The sequence below is a fragment of the Leptonychotes weddellii genome, chromosome 11 (genome assembly GCF_054177405.1).
Source record: "Leptonychotes weddellii isolate Sample4059 chromosome 11, ASM5417740v2, whole genome shotgun sequence".
NCBI lineage: Eukaryota > Metazoa > Chordata > Mammalia > Carnivora > Phocidae > Leptonychotes > Leptonychotes weddellii.
Window position 1 is genome coordinate 30,021,880 of NC_138379.1, and position 20,442 is coordinate 30,042,321.

The 20,442-nt window shown below is 35.7% G+C and overlaps 1 protein-coding gene across 2 annotated transcripts in view; it reads right to left on the bottom strand.

Annotated features, from left to right (window-relative positions):
* LUZP2 (leucine zipper protein 2) overlaps positions 1-20,442 on the bottom strand; it is a 429,416-nt gene that overhangs the window by 204,248 nt on the left and 204,726 nt on the right. For both annotated transcript variants that reach the window (XM_031026653.2, XM_031026657.2), the window contains exon 5: positions 16,395-16,457. In XM_031026653.2, the coding sequence (XP_030882513.1) occupies positions 16,395-16,457 (63 nt within the window). The remainder of the gene's footprint in view (positions 1-16,394; positions 16,458-20,442) is intronic.

Genomic DNA, 20,442 nt, shown 5'->3' on the forward strand with positions numbered 1-20,442 from the left:
TAAATGGAGCCTCTAGCTAAGTAGGTGTAAATTTCCTGCTAAAACTCACTTGTATTACCAAATGCAAGACTGGGAGAAGGGACATTGGCAGACATATGGTTGTTTCCACCACACTATCTTATTTTAAATTCTACTGGTGACCAAAGGAGGCAGTGAGTGACAGACTATAGGTAAGTAGCATATACACTGCAATAATAAAGAGTACAATAAATAACTTATATATACTACAATAATAAAGAGTACAATACATAACTTATATGTTCTGAAATGTAAAAAATGTCTGAAATGTATGAAATTTTGAGAGATTGTCTACAAAAACTAGTTTGAGATTCACAGCTTAATAAATAAAACTTCTAAGGAAACTGCCTTTCAGTGACCAATATCCAACTATTACTGCACAAGAAAGGGCTATTTTTTTTTTCTTTTTTAAATGGTAAAATAATTCAAAATGCATTTCTAGCACAGTCATTTTGATAGGAAACCTTATTCCCCAAACCTGAAAAATATTAAAACCTTACTTGCAAATACATATCAGCTGATAATTGAAAATTCTAAATTCCTTTTTGTTTATCTCTTAAAAATAAAAAAAATTTTTTTTAGTTATAGCTAGCAAATTCATGTATCAGGTAAGTTTTAATTACAAGGAAAGTTATAAAATTCTGTTAGTCTTGTTTAGAAAAAAAAAGGGTAAGCGTAATTTCATTGAAAACCCATAATAGCTGTTCTCCATTACGTCAAAGGAGGTAAAATCTCATCTAGAAAATAAGAAATCCATGGGAATATGAGAGGTGCAGCATCCAACATGACAGAAACAGCTTTATGAAGAATACAAAAAGAGGTTTCTTTTCTCACAGCTGCGGCAAGAATAGTGAGCTTAGACACTGCATGCCTGCATATGATATGTAGAAAGATTAAAAGAGTTATTTAGGTGGTTAGTTTCACATCTATTTCGAAGTCGATAGTCACCGAGGTGGAAGAATAGTAGGTAGGGTGAGAAAAGCATCTTAAAAGGAGAGGGAGAAAATGGAGTGCCTAGTTCCTTCTCTGCTCTCTTCTAGCTCTATGAAATTAAGCAACTTGAACAGTCTCGAGGATTTAGTTTTCCTTACCTCTTTCTTCCATTTCAGAATGTGTTCTGCTTGACTTCTGGATTGTGCAAAGCGAAATCATGTATATAAAGGGGCTTGCTTGCTTGCTTGCTGCCAAGAAGTGCAATTACACGTGTAAAATGGTAGGCATGGGAGTGGTTGATAAGAGTGGCTGCTTCTTCTCCTCCTTTGGTGAGGTATTTTTATTGTTCAAAAGAGCAAGTACTTACTGAGTATCAACTGTGTGACAGACGCTAAGTTCTTAAATAGTTGTGAGAGTGGTGATAAAAGATGAGGAGGAGGAGGAAGGTCGTTCTGAAGCAAGGCGGTCATACAGCAGGAGACTGAGAGCATACATGCTTTGGAGCAGAGGCTTTAAATCTGGGTCTTATTTCTTAACATTCCAGATGCCTTATTTTCTGTGAGTATAAAATTATTTAAATCCTTATTATAAGAGCCCTTCAGAGCTATGAAGTGAACACATTCCCTGACACTTTTGAGAACTCTTCATCTAAACAACAGAATCCCTTCTATCTACACTGAAGAAACGCAGATGGCCGAGCCTCGGGTCACAAGCCCCGACACGGAATCTGTAAACATCATTCAGAAGTCTCTACACTAGAGAAGCTCTCCAAACGATCGTTAGTAGCCAGCCAGCACCTGACCACTGAGCAGCAGTTGGGAACCACTTGTTAAGAGACTTTCTATTCAAAGTGTGGCCCATACATGGCTGTATTGGTATCACTTGGGAACTTGTTAGAAATGCAGAATACAGGCCCTGCTCTTAATCAGAATCTGCATTTTTACAAGATCCCCGGCTGTTCTCAGGTATCTTGAAGTTTCAGAAGCATAGAGAAAGACACCTAGTTTAAAAAAAAAAAAAAAAAAAAAAACTGTTCTGAGTAAGGAAGAGATTATAAGTCAGTGTGAAGTGCTAAATTTAAATAGGGTAAAATACATGGGTTTAGAAGGTTCTTAATGTACAAAAATGTTTCTATGAAATAGCAACTCATTCATAATTTCCTGATACAAGTTTTAGGTTATTAACATGCACCATGATATGTTAAGAAATCTATTTTTTTTTAGAGAAAATGGCAAATGATAATGGAAATGGCAGTTTCTCTTGCCTGGGGCTATAAACATTTTTGGAACACAAGCCTCAGTGAATGATGGACAACATCGCTCCATCTAGTGTTGCTTTCCGCAACCTTCACACATAAGGACCCATTACCGTTTTGAGTGTCAACTACGGTAGGTTCAATCAATTCCAACAATGTTAATATTTTTATTTCAGCGCAGAGTACAAAAAGTTCCTCTGTACTAATGATTCACTAAGTCTCACTAAGTTTCCCTGAGGCTGAAATGAAACCTAGGATTTTCACTCTATCGAGGTGAATAAACCATTCACAGAAGTGGTGAGGAGGGAAAAAAAAAAAAAAAAACCCAGAAGTGGCAAAAGGTGAAGTATTTCAGTTGATGGTTGAAATTACATTGAAAGGAGGTAGAAAGATCTTCAAACTTCAGTTAGGCTTAGTACAAGAATGATGAAAGATTGAATTTGGTAACTTGAATTCCCAGCATAAGCTCTAATTAAGAGCAGCAAGTATTACCTCTCATGTCATGACCGTCTGGTTTCAAATCCCAACTCCACGACTGACTGTGTAACTTTTACCTCTCTGTCCCTTCATTCGTTCATGTAAAAACTATGGATGATGATATTAAAGGGGACTTTAATAAGGTTTTGCTCACATGTTGGTTGTTGTCTTTACTAGTGTTCATCAAAAATAGTTTATTTCTTAAGGGCCTGTGCAGAACCAGTGTCACGTGATGAAGGTTTTCCAGGAGCCCAAGAACCCCAGATCATGACTCACCCAGTTCTATGAACCAGAGATCATTATATTAAACAAAACAAACCATGAAAACAAACAAACAAACAAGCTAGTTGTTTAGATTGAGTGGGATAACGCATGTAAAGCTCTTAACATGGTCATACGCAGACTGGCCCCCGCTGGTCCTATATACAGAGTAAACACTGGGAAAGTGTTAGCTGACATCGTCGTCATTGTCATCATAGGTCCACCCCAGTGCTAGCAAATGTCCTGCTTAATATTTTTTGTACAAACAAGTAAAATGCTTGGTCCCTAGTATATATTATGTTACTATTATATAATATTATGTGGTTTTGAGAGGTCCTTCCCACATAAGACGAAGACTTGCAACAAGGCTTGGAAATCGTTTTTGATCTTATTTCTGCCCTGCAGCACAATGCCCAGGACCCAACAGGCATGTATAAATTATGGTTTAAGATGAAACATATGAGTATTTTACCATCATATATAATTGTATTCACGTGGACAAATGGAATTCTTGCCAGAGTTTTAGTTCAGTTTCAAAATTAATTGGGGGCATAGTATCTGCCATCATATAATACACTTAAGTAATTATGGTTAATGATAACCTGCATACTTGCCCCATCCAATCCCTACTGTATTAGCTTCCTGAGGCCACTGTAAGTAATTGCCACAAACTAGGTGGCTTAAACCAAGAGAAATTCATTGTCTAACAATTCTGGAAGCCAAAAGTCACATGTCAACAGACCAACAAGATATGGAAGCAACCAAAAGTCCATCCATAGATAGATGAATGGATAAAGGAAATGTGGTGTATCTACAATAGACTCTTATTCAGCCATAAAAAAGAATGAAATCTTGCCATTTGTAACAACATGGATGGGGCGCCTGGGTGGCTCAGTCGTTAAGCATCTGCCTTTGGCTCAGGTCATGATCCCAGAGTCCTAGGATCGAGCCCCGCATCGGGCTCCCTGTTCCATGGGAAGCCTGCTTCTCTCTCTCCCACTCCCCCTGCTTGTGTTCCCTCTCTCGCTGTGTCTCCCTCTCTGTCAAATAAAGAAATAAAATCTTTAACGAAAAAAAAAAATGGATGAACCTAGAGTGTATTAAGCTAACGGAAATAAGTCAGATAGAGAAAGACAAATACCATAAGATTTCACTCATATGTGGAATTTAAGAAACAAAACAAACAAACAAGAGACAAAAACAAACAAACAAAAAAATCAGACTCTTAAATACAGGGAACAAACTAGTAGTTGCCAGAAGGAAGGTGGCGAGGGGTGGAGGGTGGGGTGTGTGAAATAGATTAAGGGGATTAAGAGTATACTTGATTGAGCACTGAGAAATGCTGTAAGATTGTTGAATTATTGTATTCTATGCCTGAAAGTAATAGGACACTGTAATTATACTTGAATTTAAAAATAAAATAAAAAATAAAAGATACCACCTCCCTCCCCCCCAAAAAAGTCAACAGGCCAAAATGACAGTGTCTAGAGTTGAGCTCCTTCCAGAGGCCCTAGGAGAGAGTGTGTTCCTTGCCTCTTGCAATCCCTCATGGTTACTGGCTTTCGCTGGCTGATGGCTGCATCTTTCCCATCTTCAAGGCCAGCAGAGTCACATCTCTCACTACTTTGTCCTCACACAGCCCCCTCTCTCAGAGAATGAAAATGAACAAGTAAATCAACGAATTATGTAATACAATTTTAAGAAATGTTAGTTGCTATAAAGAAAAAAAGCAAGATGAGGGATCAGAGATTTTTCTATTACTCATGGATTTTAGAACAAGGCTCTAAATTGTCTTAAATTGTAGCCTTACACTTTCGATTTTGGTGTGGTACAAAGAAGTTTGCTATTTTTCCGTTAAAAGAATGATCTATTTTGGACACACTATTACTTTCTAAAATGAAACTATATAATGATGAGCTCAGAAAATAGTCCTTTACCATGCCACTTTTCCCTCAGGGAATAATCCCTTATAAAATTAGTATTTATGTATTCAAATTATTAAGAGAATAAAGAACCTGATCCCACTGTGTTTAGAGTTAAAAAATTCAAGCGAGCTTTTCTGATTTTTTAAAAGTTCTCAGAGGCATAGCTATCCCATGTAGTAATTCTGAAGATAATACTAACACAAAACCTACAAACTCGTGTCATATGCACTTCCATTACGGATTAACTGGGATATTGTGTGTATATTTATAATTTTAAGTCATTGTTATTTAGATTTGTTTCTTCTCCTTGTCAATCATTCCATCTTCTCAAACTTGTTTAAATGGATTCCCCTCACAAATTTCCTCTTCTCACACCTCTAACTAGTTGTAGCTTCTTCGCCCTCCCACATACCCATCTACGTTCTTGAGTAAAGACTACTTAACATGTAAAGTTGTCATGGAAGGGATAAACCCCATTTCAAGTTTGGACATAAAGGCTGGGTAGTCAGATAGGTTCCAGTAATGATGTTGAATCCATGATGCACAAAGGAGGTGATAATGGAGAGAAGGAGGGGCAGAGAAGAAAATACAACATAATAATGTATCTCTGACTATTAAAAACAAAGCAGTTCTGGGGCACCTGGGTGGCTCAGTCGGTTAAGCATCTGCCTTTAGCTCAGGTCATGATCCTGGAGTCCCGGGATCGAGTCCCACATCGGGCTCCCTGCTCAGCGGAGAGTCTGCTTCTCCCTCTGACCCTCCCCCCTCTCATGCTCCCTCTCTCTCTCTCATTCTCTCTCTCTCTCTCAAATAAATAATAATCTTTAAAAAACAAAAAAACAAAACAAAACAAAAAAAACACAAAGCAGTTCTACTATTTCCTTCCAGGCACAGAGACAGAGATGATCACTTACCTGGTGTTATAGGACTAAAGTTTCCCTAGTGCCATTGTTATTGAAAATTTGAATGTAGCAAGTAAACATAAAATGAGAAGAGTGAAGATACTTAATATGTTTGGAATGAGGGTGGAATTATTTGCAAGGGAGCATTGCTAACAAAAATATGGTGATGCAAATACATTGTGCATGACTTGGAACCTGAAATGATTAAAATTACTTACAGGCTCTGATCTCAGGGACAGTAAGGAAATGAGTGAGGATGACAGGGAGTGACAGATGTATTCAGTGGATTTCTGGATACATTTTATGAATCTAATATCTACTCACTCTTTTGCAATGAACTTTTCTGTCCTCTGGGAAATCCATCTGTTTTCAATAGGGCTAATCCCATTTAACAAAAGGGCAGAAATGTGACTCATTCACAGCCAAATAAAGCACCCCTTCCCCTGGCCATGGTGAGTGTCCCAGGCATGTGAATAAATCAGAATCTTCTCTGGGATTATTTTGCTTGTCCCGTCTGAAAGGACCGTCTCATTTGGCTATTGTTTCTAAACAGGTAGGATGTTAATCAGACGGTTCTTTGTCTTCTTGTCTGCCATACGGAGAGAGACATTTTGAGAGATGGAATGAGACTGTCTAAAAATTAGAGAGGTAGAGTAATGTCCTACCTTAGTGTTTTTATTTAAGAGACATACGGAGTTTTTGTTTGTTTAGAACCATTCCGTAAGCAAATATTTATTTGTATATAGCACTGCTTACTGATGAACTAATTTTACCTCAGAATCCAGTGACAGCAATTACAATGACAATGATAGTTCCCATTTGTTAAGAGCTAAGTATGTGCTAAGTGTCTTACATGCATTGTTTTTCCATTTATTAAATTAATATTCTGAGGTACATAAAAAACATAATGTTTATAAAATACATGAAATTAAGAAAGCAAACTCTTCTCCTTTACTTGAAGCATGGCGGAGAACACTAGCTGTCCCCTTGTCAGAAAACAGAAACAGGGACCCTGTTGCCTCCAAGAGCACAAGTAACACAATTTCAACGGAGAGTCATTTCTAAAATTGTATGCAATTTTAGATGTAAGCATATAGCCAACATTCTGATGCAGTAAATTAGAACTTGGCAGAATTAATTAACTGCAACAGTAAATAAAGTAAAATTTAAGGTCGATTGTAATCTCCCATAAAGCAGCAGTTCTGGCTTACTTCTGAAGTGCTGAGTATGAATTATGAGTCCTTGCAAAGTAGAAAGATCACTGATGTAGATGTATCTGACAGGGGAGATTTTCAGATTGACTCTTCTGTGTATTATGCTTTGGCTCTATCAGATTGGCTGCCCCAGTGCCTTCTTGTAACACAGATCTACAGTGTTAATCTGGATGCTAAAAACACATACATGCTTTGCAAGTAAGCTGGCCTGAAATTGGATTCAGCTACAATCATCAAAATTAACTGCTTTCCTTACACCAATAAATATCTAATAATCTTTCTTTTTAAAATATTTATTTATTTGTTTGTTTGTTTGTTTGAGAGAGAGAGATCGTGAACGTGCAGGGGGAGGGGCAGAGGGAGAGCATCTTAAGCACAGTCCGTGTTGAGACCCCAGCCCAACATGGGACTCAATATCATGACCCTGAGATCATGAGCTGAACTGAAATCAAGAGTCCGACACTTAACAAACTGAGTTACCCAAGCACCCCTAATCTTTCACCTACAAGGGAATGTTTGCAATATCAAGCTTTTTTTTATGTTTGCTTTCTTGGTTGTGAATAGCCACAAATTTGAATCCTTTTTTTTTTTCAAGTCACCTCTTCAATAAAGCATTCCATGTCCACCATACCTGCCCTCATCTGCCCTCTTACAGTATTTTATTGTAAAATTCTTTTTTTTAAAGATTTTATTTATTTATTTGAAAGAGAGAGAGAGAACAAGTGGGGAGGAGGGACAGAGGGAGAAGCGGGCTCCCTGTTCAGCGGAGCTTGATCCCAGGACCCTGGAATCATGACCTGAGCCAAAGGCAGCCAGCCACTTAACCGACTGAGGTACCCAGCCACCCCTTATTGTAAAATTCTTATTTTAAGCTGTTTACTATGATTATTTGTGTGATTTTCATAATTATTTTATTTTTTTTTAAAGATTTTATTTATTTATTTGAGAGAGAGAGAGAGAGCACATGAGAGGGGGGAGGGTCAGAGGGAGAAGCAGACTCCCTGCTGAGCAGGGAGCCTGATGTGGGACTGGATCCCGGGACTCCAGGACCATGACCTGAGCCAAAGGCAGTTGCTCAACCAACTGAGCCACCCACGCGCCCATAATTATTAATGTGTCATATATTATGTGGAAAAATGTTATTATTAAATTCTGTTCTTTTTTTATAAAGATCTTATGTATTTATTTTGAGAGAGAGAGAGAAAGCATGAGCTAGGGGGAGGGGCATTAAGCGTCTGTCTTCGACTCAGGTCATGATCCCCGGGTCCTGGGATCCAGTCTCGCATCGGGCTCCCTACTCTGCGGGAAGCCTGCTTCTCCCTCTCCCACTCCCCCTGCTTGTGTTCCCTCTCTTGCTGTGTCTCTCTCTGTCAAATAAGTAAATAAAATCTTAAAAAAAAAAAAAAAAAGAAAATCTGTTAATACACAGGCTACCAAATTTTGGAAAACTGTTTCTACAATGTGAATGTTATCCATAGCATTAAACCAAGGAAACAAATTAGAAATAAAACAAACAAATCCCCTCCATTTTTAAAGTTCATTATAGCTCCAAAGCAGACATGACTTAGTCTTTGCTAATCAGACATGACCTCTATAATATTTATGTAGATACAGAAATTAGTTACATGAGAAAACAGGATAGATGTTATCCACTGTCTGATGCACAAGGGATAGGGCTGTATGGTATCAGAGTCTGCAGGGATGGGGACAAATCCGGCAGCTTCCTGGTCTTGGCAGAGGTAGCCTTGCCTTAAGACGAACAGCTCTGGGGTGTACTGTGGTTATTCCTAAAGCTCAGCCTACAAGCCATGTATTCAGTTCTCCTAACAACTTTGTATATAAATCCTTTTCTTCTTATCAGAGAATTCTTTTTGTCACAGCTGAGAACAGCAACTGGCGCACTGCATCTCAAACACATGTTCTATTCCTCATATCCCTGGATATGTCAGTGGCTATTTGGAATTACTTGAAAATCTACAGATTGGTCAGTGGCTTGACCTGTGACAAGAATTTTATGCCAGTCACTTATAACAAGAGCAATAAAACCAAACATAAAAAGAGATTAATCAGTTATTAGTAGAAGCTAGAGGAGTCACATTAGAAATTTAGAGTCAGGTTAAGCCATGCAATAAATAGATGAGCAAAAGAATTGAGAGACTAAAAAGAAAAAAAATGGAGCTAATAGTGAGAGGGAAAGCCTGCCACTGAGACATATTAGCTTTGACAAAATTCTGATCTCCAACACTGGGCAGAGTGAGGCCCACTTTTATAGTTCTTCATTTTGCTATTATTATTATTATTATTATTATTAGTGTGATTATTTATTTTATCCTTACCTTGAACCATCTTGAATGAGCCTCAGGAAAATAATCAATCATAAGAATCTATCTTAAAACAAACCACCATAAAAAATAGTGGTGAGGGGATGGGCATCTTTCACCCTACTTCCCTCCCTCCTTTTTTTTTCACTCTCTCCCATCCCTTTTATCTCCATTTACTAATTACAGACTATGTTTTAATACCAATCTAAATCAAGTATTACCAACTATATATATTCCTTTAAAAAGTCCTGGACATTATCAAAATCACACATTTCATTGAGGAGGTTCAACTAATCAAAGATGCTCGTCACAATGTCTAATTTGTCTAATATTTCAATACCTACATACTATCCTATTCATTCCTTGAGCCTTTTTTATATCTAGGACCATTATAGATAAAGTTATTTTATACTAGGGAGTAAAATGAATAATTTAAAGAAAACTGTAAAGAAGAGTGGAGAGAGGGTGTTTAGAAAGTACAAAGTCAAAGAGACTTTAAGCTTTGGAGTCCGTGAGATTGGTTATATCACATGATAATGAAGTTATCATATACATGGAAGTGAGAAAAGGGAGGCTGAGTTTTTTTCGTTTCTTTGTTTTATTTTTTGGTGCAAATTTTTATATTTGTTCTAACCATATAATAATAACCAAATGTAAAATAAGTAATTGAATGAATGAAAATAGATTGTATGAGGTATCAAAACCAGATAATCAAAAAACTGCCAACAAACAAAAATCCAAGACCAGATGCTTCATAGATGAATTCCACCAATTTTTTTTTGAAAAGAGTTAACACCTATTCTTCTTAAGCTATTCCAAAAAACAGAAGAGGAAGGAAAACTTCAGAATTCATTCTACAAGGCCAACATTACTCTGATACCAAAATCAGACAAAGACACTACAAAAAACAAAGCTACAAGCCAGTATCTCTGATGAACACAGATGCAAAAATCCTCAACAAAATATTAGCAAACGGGGACACCTGGGTGCCTCAGTTGGTTAAAGCATCTGCCTCCAGCTCAGGTCATGATCCCAGGGTCCTGGGATCGAGTCCCGCACTGGGCTCCTTGTTCAATGGAGAGCCTGCTTCTCCCTCTGCCTGACACTCCCCCTGCTTGTGTTCCCTCTCTCTGACAATAATAAATAAATAATAAATAAATAAATAAATAAAATCTTAAAAACATATTAGCAAACACAATTCAAAAATACATTAAAAAGATCATTCACCACAATAAAGTGGAATTTATTCCAGGAATGCAAAAGTCGTTCAATACTCACGATCAGTCAATGTGATATGTCACATTAACAAGAGGAAGGATAAAAACTATATGATCATCTCAATAGATAGAGAAAAAGCATTTGACAAAGTACAATATCCATTCATGATAAAAATCCTCAACAAAGCAGGCTCATCAGGAAAATAACTCAACATAATAAAGGCCGTAATGAAAAACCCACATCTAATATTATACTCAAAGGTGAAAAACTGAGAGCTCTTCCTCTAAGATCAAGAATAAGACAATGATGTCCACTCTCACCACTTTTATTCAACATAGTACCTGAAGTCCTAACTGCAACAATCAGACAGGAAAAAGAAATAAAAAGACACCCACACTGGTAAGGAAAAAGCTAAACTCTCACTATTTGCAGAATAACATGATACTATATGTAGAAAACCCTAAAGACTCCAATGAAAAATTCCTAGGACTGTTAAGTGAATTCAGTAAGGTCACAGGATATATAATCAAAGTACAGACGTCTGTTGTTTTTCCATATACTAATAAGGAAGCAGAAGAAAGAAATTAAGAAAACAATCCCATTACAATTGCACCAAAAAGAGTAAAATATCTAGGATTAATTTAACCAGGAGGTGAAAGGATTAAGGCAATCCCTATCAAAATAGTTTTTTCACAAAACTAGGACAAATAACCTAAAATATGTATGGAACCACAAAAAAACTTGCATAGTCAAAACAATCTTGAGAGGAGAAGAACGAAGCTGGAAGTATTATAGTCCCGGATTTCAAGATATACTACAATGCTATACTAAACAAAACAATACAGTACCAGCACAAAAATAGGCACATAAATCAATGGAACAGAATAAAGGGCCCAGAAATAAACCCATGTCTGTATGGTTAATCAATCCACAACAATGGAGTCAAGAACATACAATGGGGAAAAGACAGTCTTTTCAATAAACAGTGTTGGGAAAACCGGACGGCTACATGCAAAAGAATAAAACTGGACCACTTTCTTACACCATACACAAACATAAATTAAAAAATAGAAAAAACATAGGCAGTAATCTCTTAGACATCACCCCTAGTAACATGTTTATGGGTATGTCTCCTCCGGCAAGGAAACAAAACCAAAAATAAACTACTGGGACTACATCAAAATAAGAAGCTTCTACACAGCAAAGGAAACTATCAAGAAAACAAAAAGGAAACCTACTGAATGGGAGAAGATTTTTGCAAATGATATATCCAATGAGGGAATAATATGCAAAATACCCCAAAAAATTATACAACTCAACACCAAAAAAACAAACCATTTGATTAAAAAAATTGGCAGAGAACCTAAATACACATGGATACATAAAAAGATGCTCAACATCACTAATCATCAGAAAAATGCAAATCAAAACTGCAATGAGATACCACCTCATACCTGTCAGAATGGCTGGTATCAAAAAGATAAGAAATAACAAGTGTTGGTGAGGATGTGGAGAAAAGGGAAACTACAGGCACTTTTGGTGGGAATGTAAACTGCTATAACCACTGAAGAAAACAGTATGGAAGTTCCAAAACTAGAACTACCATATGACCCAATAATTACACTATGGAGTATTTACCCAAAGAAAATGAAAACACTAATTTGAAAAGATATATGCATCCCTATGTTTATTACAGCATTATGTACAATAGCCAAGATACGGAAGCACCAATAGATGAATGGATAAAGATGTCAGATACATATACAATAGAATATTACTCAGCCATGAAAAAGAATGAGACCTTACCATTTGTGACAACATGGATGGACCTAGAGCATATTATGCTAAGTGAAATAAGTCAGAGAAATCAAATACCATATGATTTTCCATTTATGGAGAATCTAAAAACAAACAAACAAATGAACAAACAAACAAAATCAAACAAACTCTTAAATACAGAGAACAAACTGGTGGTTGCCAGAGGGGAGGTGGGTGGGGGAAAGGATGAAGTACCTGGAAGGGAGTAAGAGGTGCAAACTTACAGTTATAAAATAAATTAAGTCATGGAGATGAAAAGTACAGCATAGGGAATGTAGTCAATAATATCGTAATAACATTGTGTGGTGACAGATGATGACCAGTTTCACAGTGAGCACTGAGTAATGCACAGAATTGTAGAATCACTGCATCACACACCTGAAACTAATTTAACATTGCATGTCAATTATACTTCTATAATGAAAATAAATAATTTAAGGTAGCCATACTAGCCTTCCTACAAATCAAAACAAAACAAAACAAAACAAAACAAAAAACAGAGACAGAATAGGAAATTACTAGAAAGTTGGTGATGTGTCTACTACAAAATCAAGTTTTACATTGTGAGAAATCTAACACTGTGCAGAATCATACAGTAAAAACACAGGATGTATGGGAAGACCACTTACCATGAAACTTTGTAATCATAGCATCAAGAACATAATAATGATATCAATAAAAACATAGCCATAATATGATATTTTACATTTTTTATCCCAAATACTCTACTCAATCACTTGCAGCCTTACAGTTAAGATTTAGTATTTCTTCCTCTGAGATGAAGATCCTAAAGGGAATTGCTTCCAATAAATACATTATCATCAAAATTAAAACCTAAGGCATACTTTTCACTAATCTCTTCTTTTAATGCAGGGAAAAGTCTTAACAGACTCCTCTATACGCACAGCTTATATATTGGTGCATTGAAAAGCATTTTTTTTAAATGTTTTGAAGGCACCTAACTGCCACAACCAGCACTAAAGGGAGGTTCTTCTGTATATTTTCTTATTCCCTTGGATTCATAAAAGAGTTCTCTAAAATGTAATAAGGCTTTCCCCCGATTGCATCAAACCCTAACATGTTAGGAAAAAATTACATATAGACCAAAACAATTTTAAAAACTTTACTGGCATCATTCCATCATTTATTAATTCTTACTATGATGATTCTGTACCAAGAAATACACTGTGGGGGAAGAGATTTGACTTGAATGTTCCATGGAAGAAAATATAAGCAGAAAAGCAGAGGGCAATAACTTGAAACTTTCTGCCTAACACTGCATTTGCTTTTTAAAAAGTCCAAGTATTTTTTTCCCTCCAAGGGATATCTTAAAACGTAAAAACTAAATCCCTAGGTGCTAATTTAAAGATGCCTTTTAATAGTTACCTTCACATAACGGAAAAAAATGCTGATTCTTCAATAATTCTTTAATAAATTTTCAAAAGTCCCTTATTCTACTGAAACTTCCCTAATACCCTCACTCAGAAGTTCTCAGGGGACTTTAAGCTTCTTTCAGAAATATCTTTATACCTGTATTCTCTCTCTCACCTCCTTATATTTTGTTTAATTGATTTACCTGTTTGGTTTTTCTCTTGCTCTTCAATTAAAAATCTTCCAGGCAGTGTCCATATAATTTTACTGTACAGAGTATGTGTCAATTATTTTGTTTAGTCTATAAACATAATGATCATTTGTCAAAATGATAAACCTGAAATTTCAAGGAATTAATAGAAAGGAGTCAAATTAAAAAAAAATTCAATTGATATATATTCACCATTAGTTTTTTTTTTTTAAGATTTTATTTATTTATTTGACAGAGAGATAGCATAAGTAGGGAGAGAGGCAGGCAGAGGGAGAGGGAGAAGCAAGCTTTTCACTGAGCAGGGAGCCCGATGGGGGGCTCAAACCCAGGACCCTGGGATCATGACCTGAGCCGAAGGCAGCCACTTAACCAACTGAGCCACCCAGGCGCCCCCACCATTAGGTTTTGCTGAAGTCAAAAACTGTCTCTAGTTATGAGTTTTCATCTTGCAGATTTTCAATACAATGAAAGTGAGTAGTAAATTTCATTACAAAGCTTACTTACATTTAGCAGATATTACTTCTGTAAGGTTGTATTTGTTCTAGAATTACTCTAGCCTATACACTTAGAAAATGAATATTATCCTATAAAAGTATCCCCCAGAAACGAAATATTTTGTTAGTCTTTATATGTATTTGTTATGAATAATTTATACTTTGATTTTGAAAGTGCTTCCTTCTTAAAGTCTAGATTTAAAAAGATTATCTAAGATTAAAAGTTAACTGATGATGCTTAGCGGTATAAATTAACCTATAATCCTTTCATTATTATACAACTGTGCTCATGTTGTTTGGTATTTGAGTTTGTGCATGCACCGGCAAATGTTCTTTATTTTCTATTTTATTTTATTTTATTTTTTAAGATTTTATTTATTTATTTGACAGAGAGAGACACAGCAAGAAAGGGTACACAAGCAGGGGGAGTGGGGGAGGGAGAAGCAGGCTTCCCGCTGAGCAGGGAGCCCGATGTGGGACTCGATCCCAGGACCCTGGGATCATGACCTGAGCTGAAGGCAGACGCTTAACAACTGAGCCACCCAGGTGGCCTCTTTATTTCCTATTTTAATACTGATTTTAATGTTTGAAATATTCACCTTGTCTGAAATGATCCCTGGAAGTGTTTGACTAGAGTAATCTGACCCTCTCACTGAGCTCCAGTGAACAAGATATTATTATCCAGGACACCCAGTATTCTAGTAGCTCTGGTCTGCTGATATTTTCCACTATAAACAGGAAATCAAGAAGATTCACGCCTCAGGGAAACTATCATCAAGTCCACTCACCTTAAATTCTTAAGTCTCTTAAGAACACTCAGAACAGTTAGTTGATTTTGGTTCAGCTCATGATGATCAGTCATGAGATTAAGCCCCTTGTTGGGCTCCTAGGCATGGAGCCTGCTTAAAATTCTCTCTTTCCTCTCCCCATCCCCCCCCCCACTTTCTCCCATTCTAAAAAGAAAAACCAACCAAACAAACAAAAAACACCACTCAGAAGAAAAACACATTAGACAGGAATTAAAATACAAGAGAATCATCAGAAAGTCATTTAAAATCTGTCTTGCTTTCCTTTCTTCTATGCATTCTTTGCACATGCACATCTGATAAACCATTTTAATGTCATAATCAGAGTCCTGATGATGAATGCTTAATACCAAAACATTTGTAAAGCCTATTTTTTAAACTTGATATCAAGGTGGCAACCATTTAGGAATAACGTGAATAATGAGGCTCATCTATTGTTTAAGTGTCTCAAAAAATAAAAGGAAGGTATGGACAAACAAAAGAATGAGAGAAGGAAAAAGAGACAAGGAAAGTCTAAAGTGATTGATTTGGGATTCAAAATAAATCATAATTAGTGAGATTGATCAAGGAAAATGTATCATTAATTAGTCATGGTTTAAGAGTCCTAATTAACTAACTGCATTCAAGAAAAAAGGTGGAAATAGAAATGTGATGGAGGAATTGTAGAAAATAAAGTAGTCATATAACAAGACAAAGAAAATACGTATTTTATAAGGTTCTCAGAATTTAAAGGCTATAATGAAAGCTGCTCCAGCTTATTTCTGTTCAACTCTACATTACTTTAAGATGATCCCAAATAAATTTTTCATTCTAGATTGGCTCTTCCTATCATGAAGTCAATTTCTAGATAGCCTTCTTCTTCAGCTCCTGTAATGTCATTGGGCGGACAGATGAATTTATGAAATGAAAATTAATTTTTAATATTAGCCCAAGCAAAGTATAATTAGAGGAGAAAATGAACTAGAGAGGTATGAACTAATAATATTAACATATATATAAAAGTAGGGATTACCTACTCTTCGAAATTCTCAACAGTGCAATTCCTTTCCTTAGTACGTAACTAAAGGCCAAATTGGCATGTAATCAATACTCCAAAAGTTGTGGCAAATCCGTATGTGGGTTTGTGTCTATGCTTTGATTTATATAAAATTTGCCTGAAATATATCTTACCTCATTCTGGAGATCTCGAATCATTTTGCTCTTTCTTTCCATGTCAGTCTTTAAAAAATTAATCTGGAAATGAATGGAATATTATATAAACACATTTTAAATTCATTCCTATGGCTTTTATAAGTTTATTGTCATGATTTTGAAGCATAATACAATGATTATCTCTTTATCAACAAATATTGAAAAAGAACAAAGGATTGAAATTTTCATTAACCAAACTTTCATGCCCAATTCATACATAGACCTACTGATTATAAAAAAGGCTTTTCTCATGTAGTAAAAGATTCATTTTTTTTTAATTGAGAAACCATGCATATTATAACTGATTCTCTTACCTATGTAAACCTCAATTTAAAAAGTGTGGTTTTTTAAAAAAAACAAAACAAAACAAACAACAACAACAACAACAAAAAGCTAGATTCTAGGGTTGGGCCTAGAAATCTCCATTCATAAAACACTCTGCAGGTAATTTTGACCTATAGCAGGTTGGAAAGCAATTGCATAGTGATATTCCTGGTCTCTAAAGCACAGAATGTTATAATACCGTACCAAAGAAATCATGATGTTTCCTTCTGAATTTGATATTGCTGGAATCTGTAACCTTAGGTCAGTTGTTCAAACTGTATTTGCATAAACACAGCACCTCTGCTGCCTGAGTATATCTGCCTGAGTATTTTGAAAAAAAAAAAAAAAAATTCAGTATAGCACAGTTGTTAAAATCTGAGACTTTATAGTCAGTGAGAGTTCACTCTGATAAAAAGTGACTTTATGATAGTGGATAAAATATTTAATGTCTCCAATTTTTAATTTTCTGGTAGTCACATTTCTTAAAAAAGTAAAAGGAAACAGATAAAATTAATTTTATTAATGTTTTATTTAATTCAATAAACTCAAAATATTATTATTTTGACATGTAATGGATTAATGATATAATTGACATTATTTTTTACAATATATCATTAAAATTCACTGTATGTTTTACACTAATAGCATATCTCAATTTGGACTAGCCATTTTATAATGCTCAATAGCCTTATGTAGCTAGTGTGTGTGTATATATATTAGACAACAGTCTTAGAGGATCCCTGGAATGATACAAAAGAGACTGGTAATGTGGGTTATCTCTGGGGATAAACTGAATCAGTGGAAATCAAGTTTAGGAGTAAAATGAATTTTCACCATATATACAGATCTAAAAAAGAAAATAGCTCTGAAACATTTCAAACATAAACAAAAGACCAAGAAGTAATATGTAAAACGCCTCTGGGCCCAAACCTAAGAATAAACAAATATAAATATTTTGTCCAGCTTTCTTCAGACCTTGTAAAAAAATAGTTACACCTACTATTAAAGCCCCACCTAATTTTTCTTCCTTCACTCTCCAGAAATTGAGGTGTCTTAGTCTTGTGCATGTTTTTGTACGTTTTGCTTTCCTTGTAACAAATGTTAATGCCCCCTCTTTTCTGGATTGTACAGGGGTCCTTAAACCATTCCTTCAAATGGTAACAGAGATCTAAACCAATTCTGGATGGTCAAACTCCATATAAAACAAGCAGAAGCCTGAGAACTACCACGACCATTGTTTTGGTCATAATAATTTTCAAGTTAAATTTTAACTATGAAGATAACAACCTGAAAACATAAATCACACTCTGTCCCATTGAGAAGATAGTTCGATTTGGTTGATAATGCAAAGGACTGGAGGACGTGGTGCCGTTCAAAATTAGATATGTATGCAGCACAATAGGGTATGCCCCAATAAACAGCTTTTGCACCCATTTCTACTGCTGTGTACTGACTGCCTCAGCCTATAGATAACCAATCTTGTGGCTGGACCAGTCTTTGCGGTTCGTAGTATGATTGCAAGACACCCTCAGCGATATCATCAGGAAACTTTGAAAAAAAAAAAAAAAGGTTTATTACTTATAAGTCCTGGATATTACATGTCACACCTGGGGCCACACAGTGAGGCCATGGGTAGAAAGAGCCAGGGAGAGTGAAGGCCTGAGGTTCTGCTTTTATTGGGGTGGAGGGTAGGGGCCTAGGGTTTCCTGGGATCACTTTTTACTGGTGAATTTAAAAGACAAATTTGTAACATTTCAAAATTTCTAAAGTGCCTATGTAGATGTAGTATAAGCTCCGGCAGCTGGCTTTTCTTTTTTGTGATCCAAGTGCTGACGTAAGCTTTGATTGTGAAGGCATCCACTTCAAGAGGGCTACCTGAAATACACACGGGGCCAGCCACAAGACTAGCTGAAGACCCACGCCAGGTCCTCCCTGTCCCAGGCTTCAAGCTCCAAAATAGCTCAGGTTCCTTTGTTTTGGAGATCTTGGTTGATTTCAGTAATTGACCATTTGGGCTGCTTGTTTTTTCTCTTATGTTTTAAATTTCCATTCTTATGTTTCATTTATTTTTTTTTATTCATTCAATGAAAGTTTATTATTTTTTTATTATGTTATGTTAATCACCATACATTACATCATTAGTTTTTGATGTAGTGTTCCATGATTCGTTTTTTGCGTATAACACCCAGTGCTCCATGCAGAACATGCCCTCTTTAATACCCATCACCAGGCTAACCCATCCTCCCACCCCCCCTCCCCTCTAGAACCCTCAGTTTGATCTTGAAGTCATGAACTACTTAAAGCCACCTTGCTTATATTAATAACGTATTCTTTCATGGACCACTACTTTTCCCAAATCATCACATTTTGATACTATTCAGTATATATTATACATAATTAACAAATTTTTAAAATGATTATTTTATTTTGACATCCAAACACATTACAAGGGGTTTTCTCACACATTACTTTAAAACAACCTTTAAAAGTAGCTAGAGCAGGTTTTTCTCTTTTGTTTTGTTTTGTTTTTTTAAGTAAACTCTACATTCAACATGAGGCTCAAACTGCTGACTGTGAGATCGAGTCGCCTGCTCTACCAACTGAGCCAGCCAGGCGTCCCAACAACTAACTTTAAGTAAAAGCTGGGGCACCTAGCTGGCTCAGTCAGTAGAGTCAGCAACTCTTGATCTTGGGGTCGGGAGTTTGAGCCCCACTTTGGACACAGAGTTTACTTAAAAATAAAAATAATAGAAATAATAAATAAAAAAATAAAGAGTATAATGAAAATATATTGCAATGTTAAGAATACAATTACTTAAATGTGAAACAAGGACAGAAAATCTTGAGAATGCAGTGTTCAAATATTCAAGAGCTAAAATATATTCAGAATATTCAAAAAGTATTAGCATTTTGAAACCATTAGTCTAGAATCCCAACAGGTTTCAACATCCCTGGCAAAATAAGCACTCCTGGTAGATAGTTATGAATTTCATTCTCAGAAACAGAAAATACCATTTATTTACTCTGAACAAAGAATGTAAGAACATAGCAATTCTTTACTCTTAATGAGAGTCAAAGCTAGAAGCTAATTTTTGCCTTTAGACTAATTATGTCTCACTTAGGGCAAGTTAAGCCATAAAAATTAACAAGAGTAGTGAAATGCATCCAATGAACATTAATATCTTTAATAACTCTGGTTACAGAGAATGTGAGCTCATTCTTCCTTGCTGTCTGTTAGGAGTTTTCAGGAGGAACACAGGTTTGAAAGATATGCTATTCCATTATCTGCTTAGGGATAATAACAAATATTCACATGTTCATAAAAAGTTATTTTCCCACAGAATTAGTCATGACAGCTTTACTGCTTCTTCAATTTAATTTTTCTCAAGTTTATCTTTTATATTTTTGTGATTTAAGTTTATCCTTTAAGTTTTGTAACATTTTACTATAAACTTACCAAATGATGTATTTGCAACATTTTTGCATAAAATACACAATCTGTTATTTTTATGGAAAAAGGCATAGTAAATAGTTATGTAATCAAGGGTAGCACATAAGATTATCAGCTCTTAAATCTATCATGTTTGCAGAATTAAATCCAGTTTTTCCCCTCTCTTCGAGAGTGAACAATTACAATTATCTTTATCTCTCCTTACCCAACCTTCAATTACACCAACAGTCTAACAGAGAAAATAATAATTAT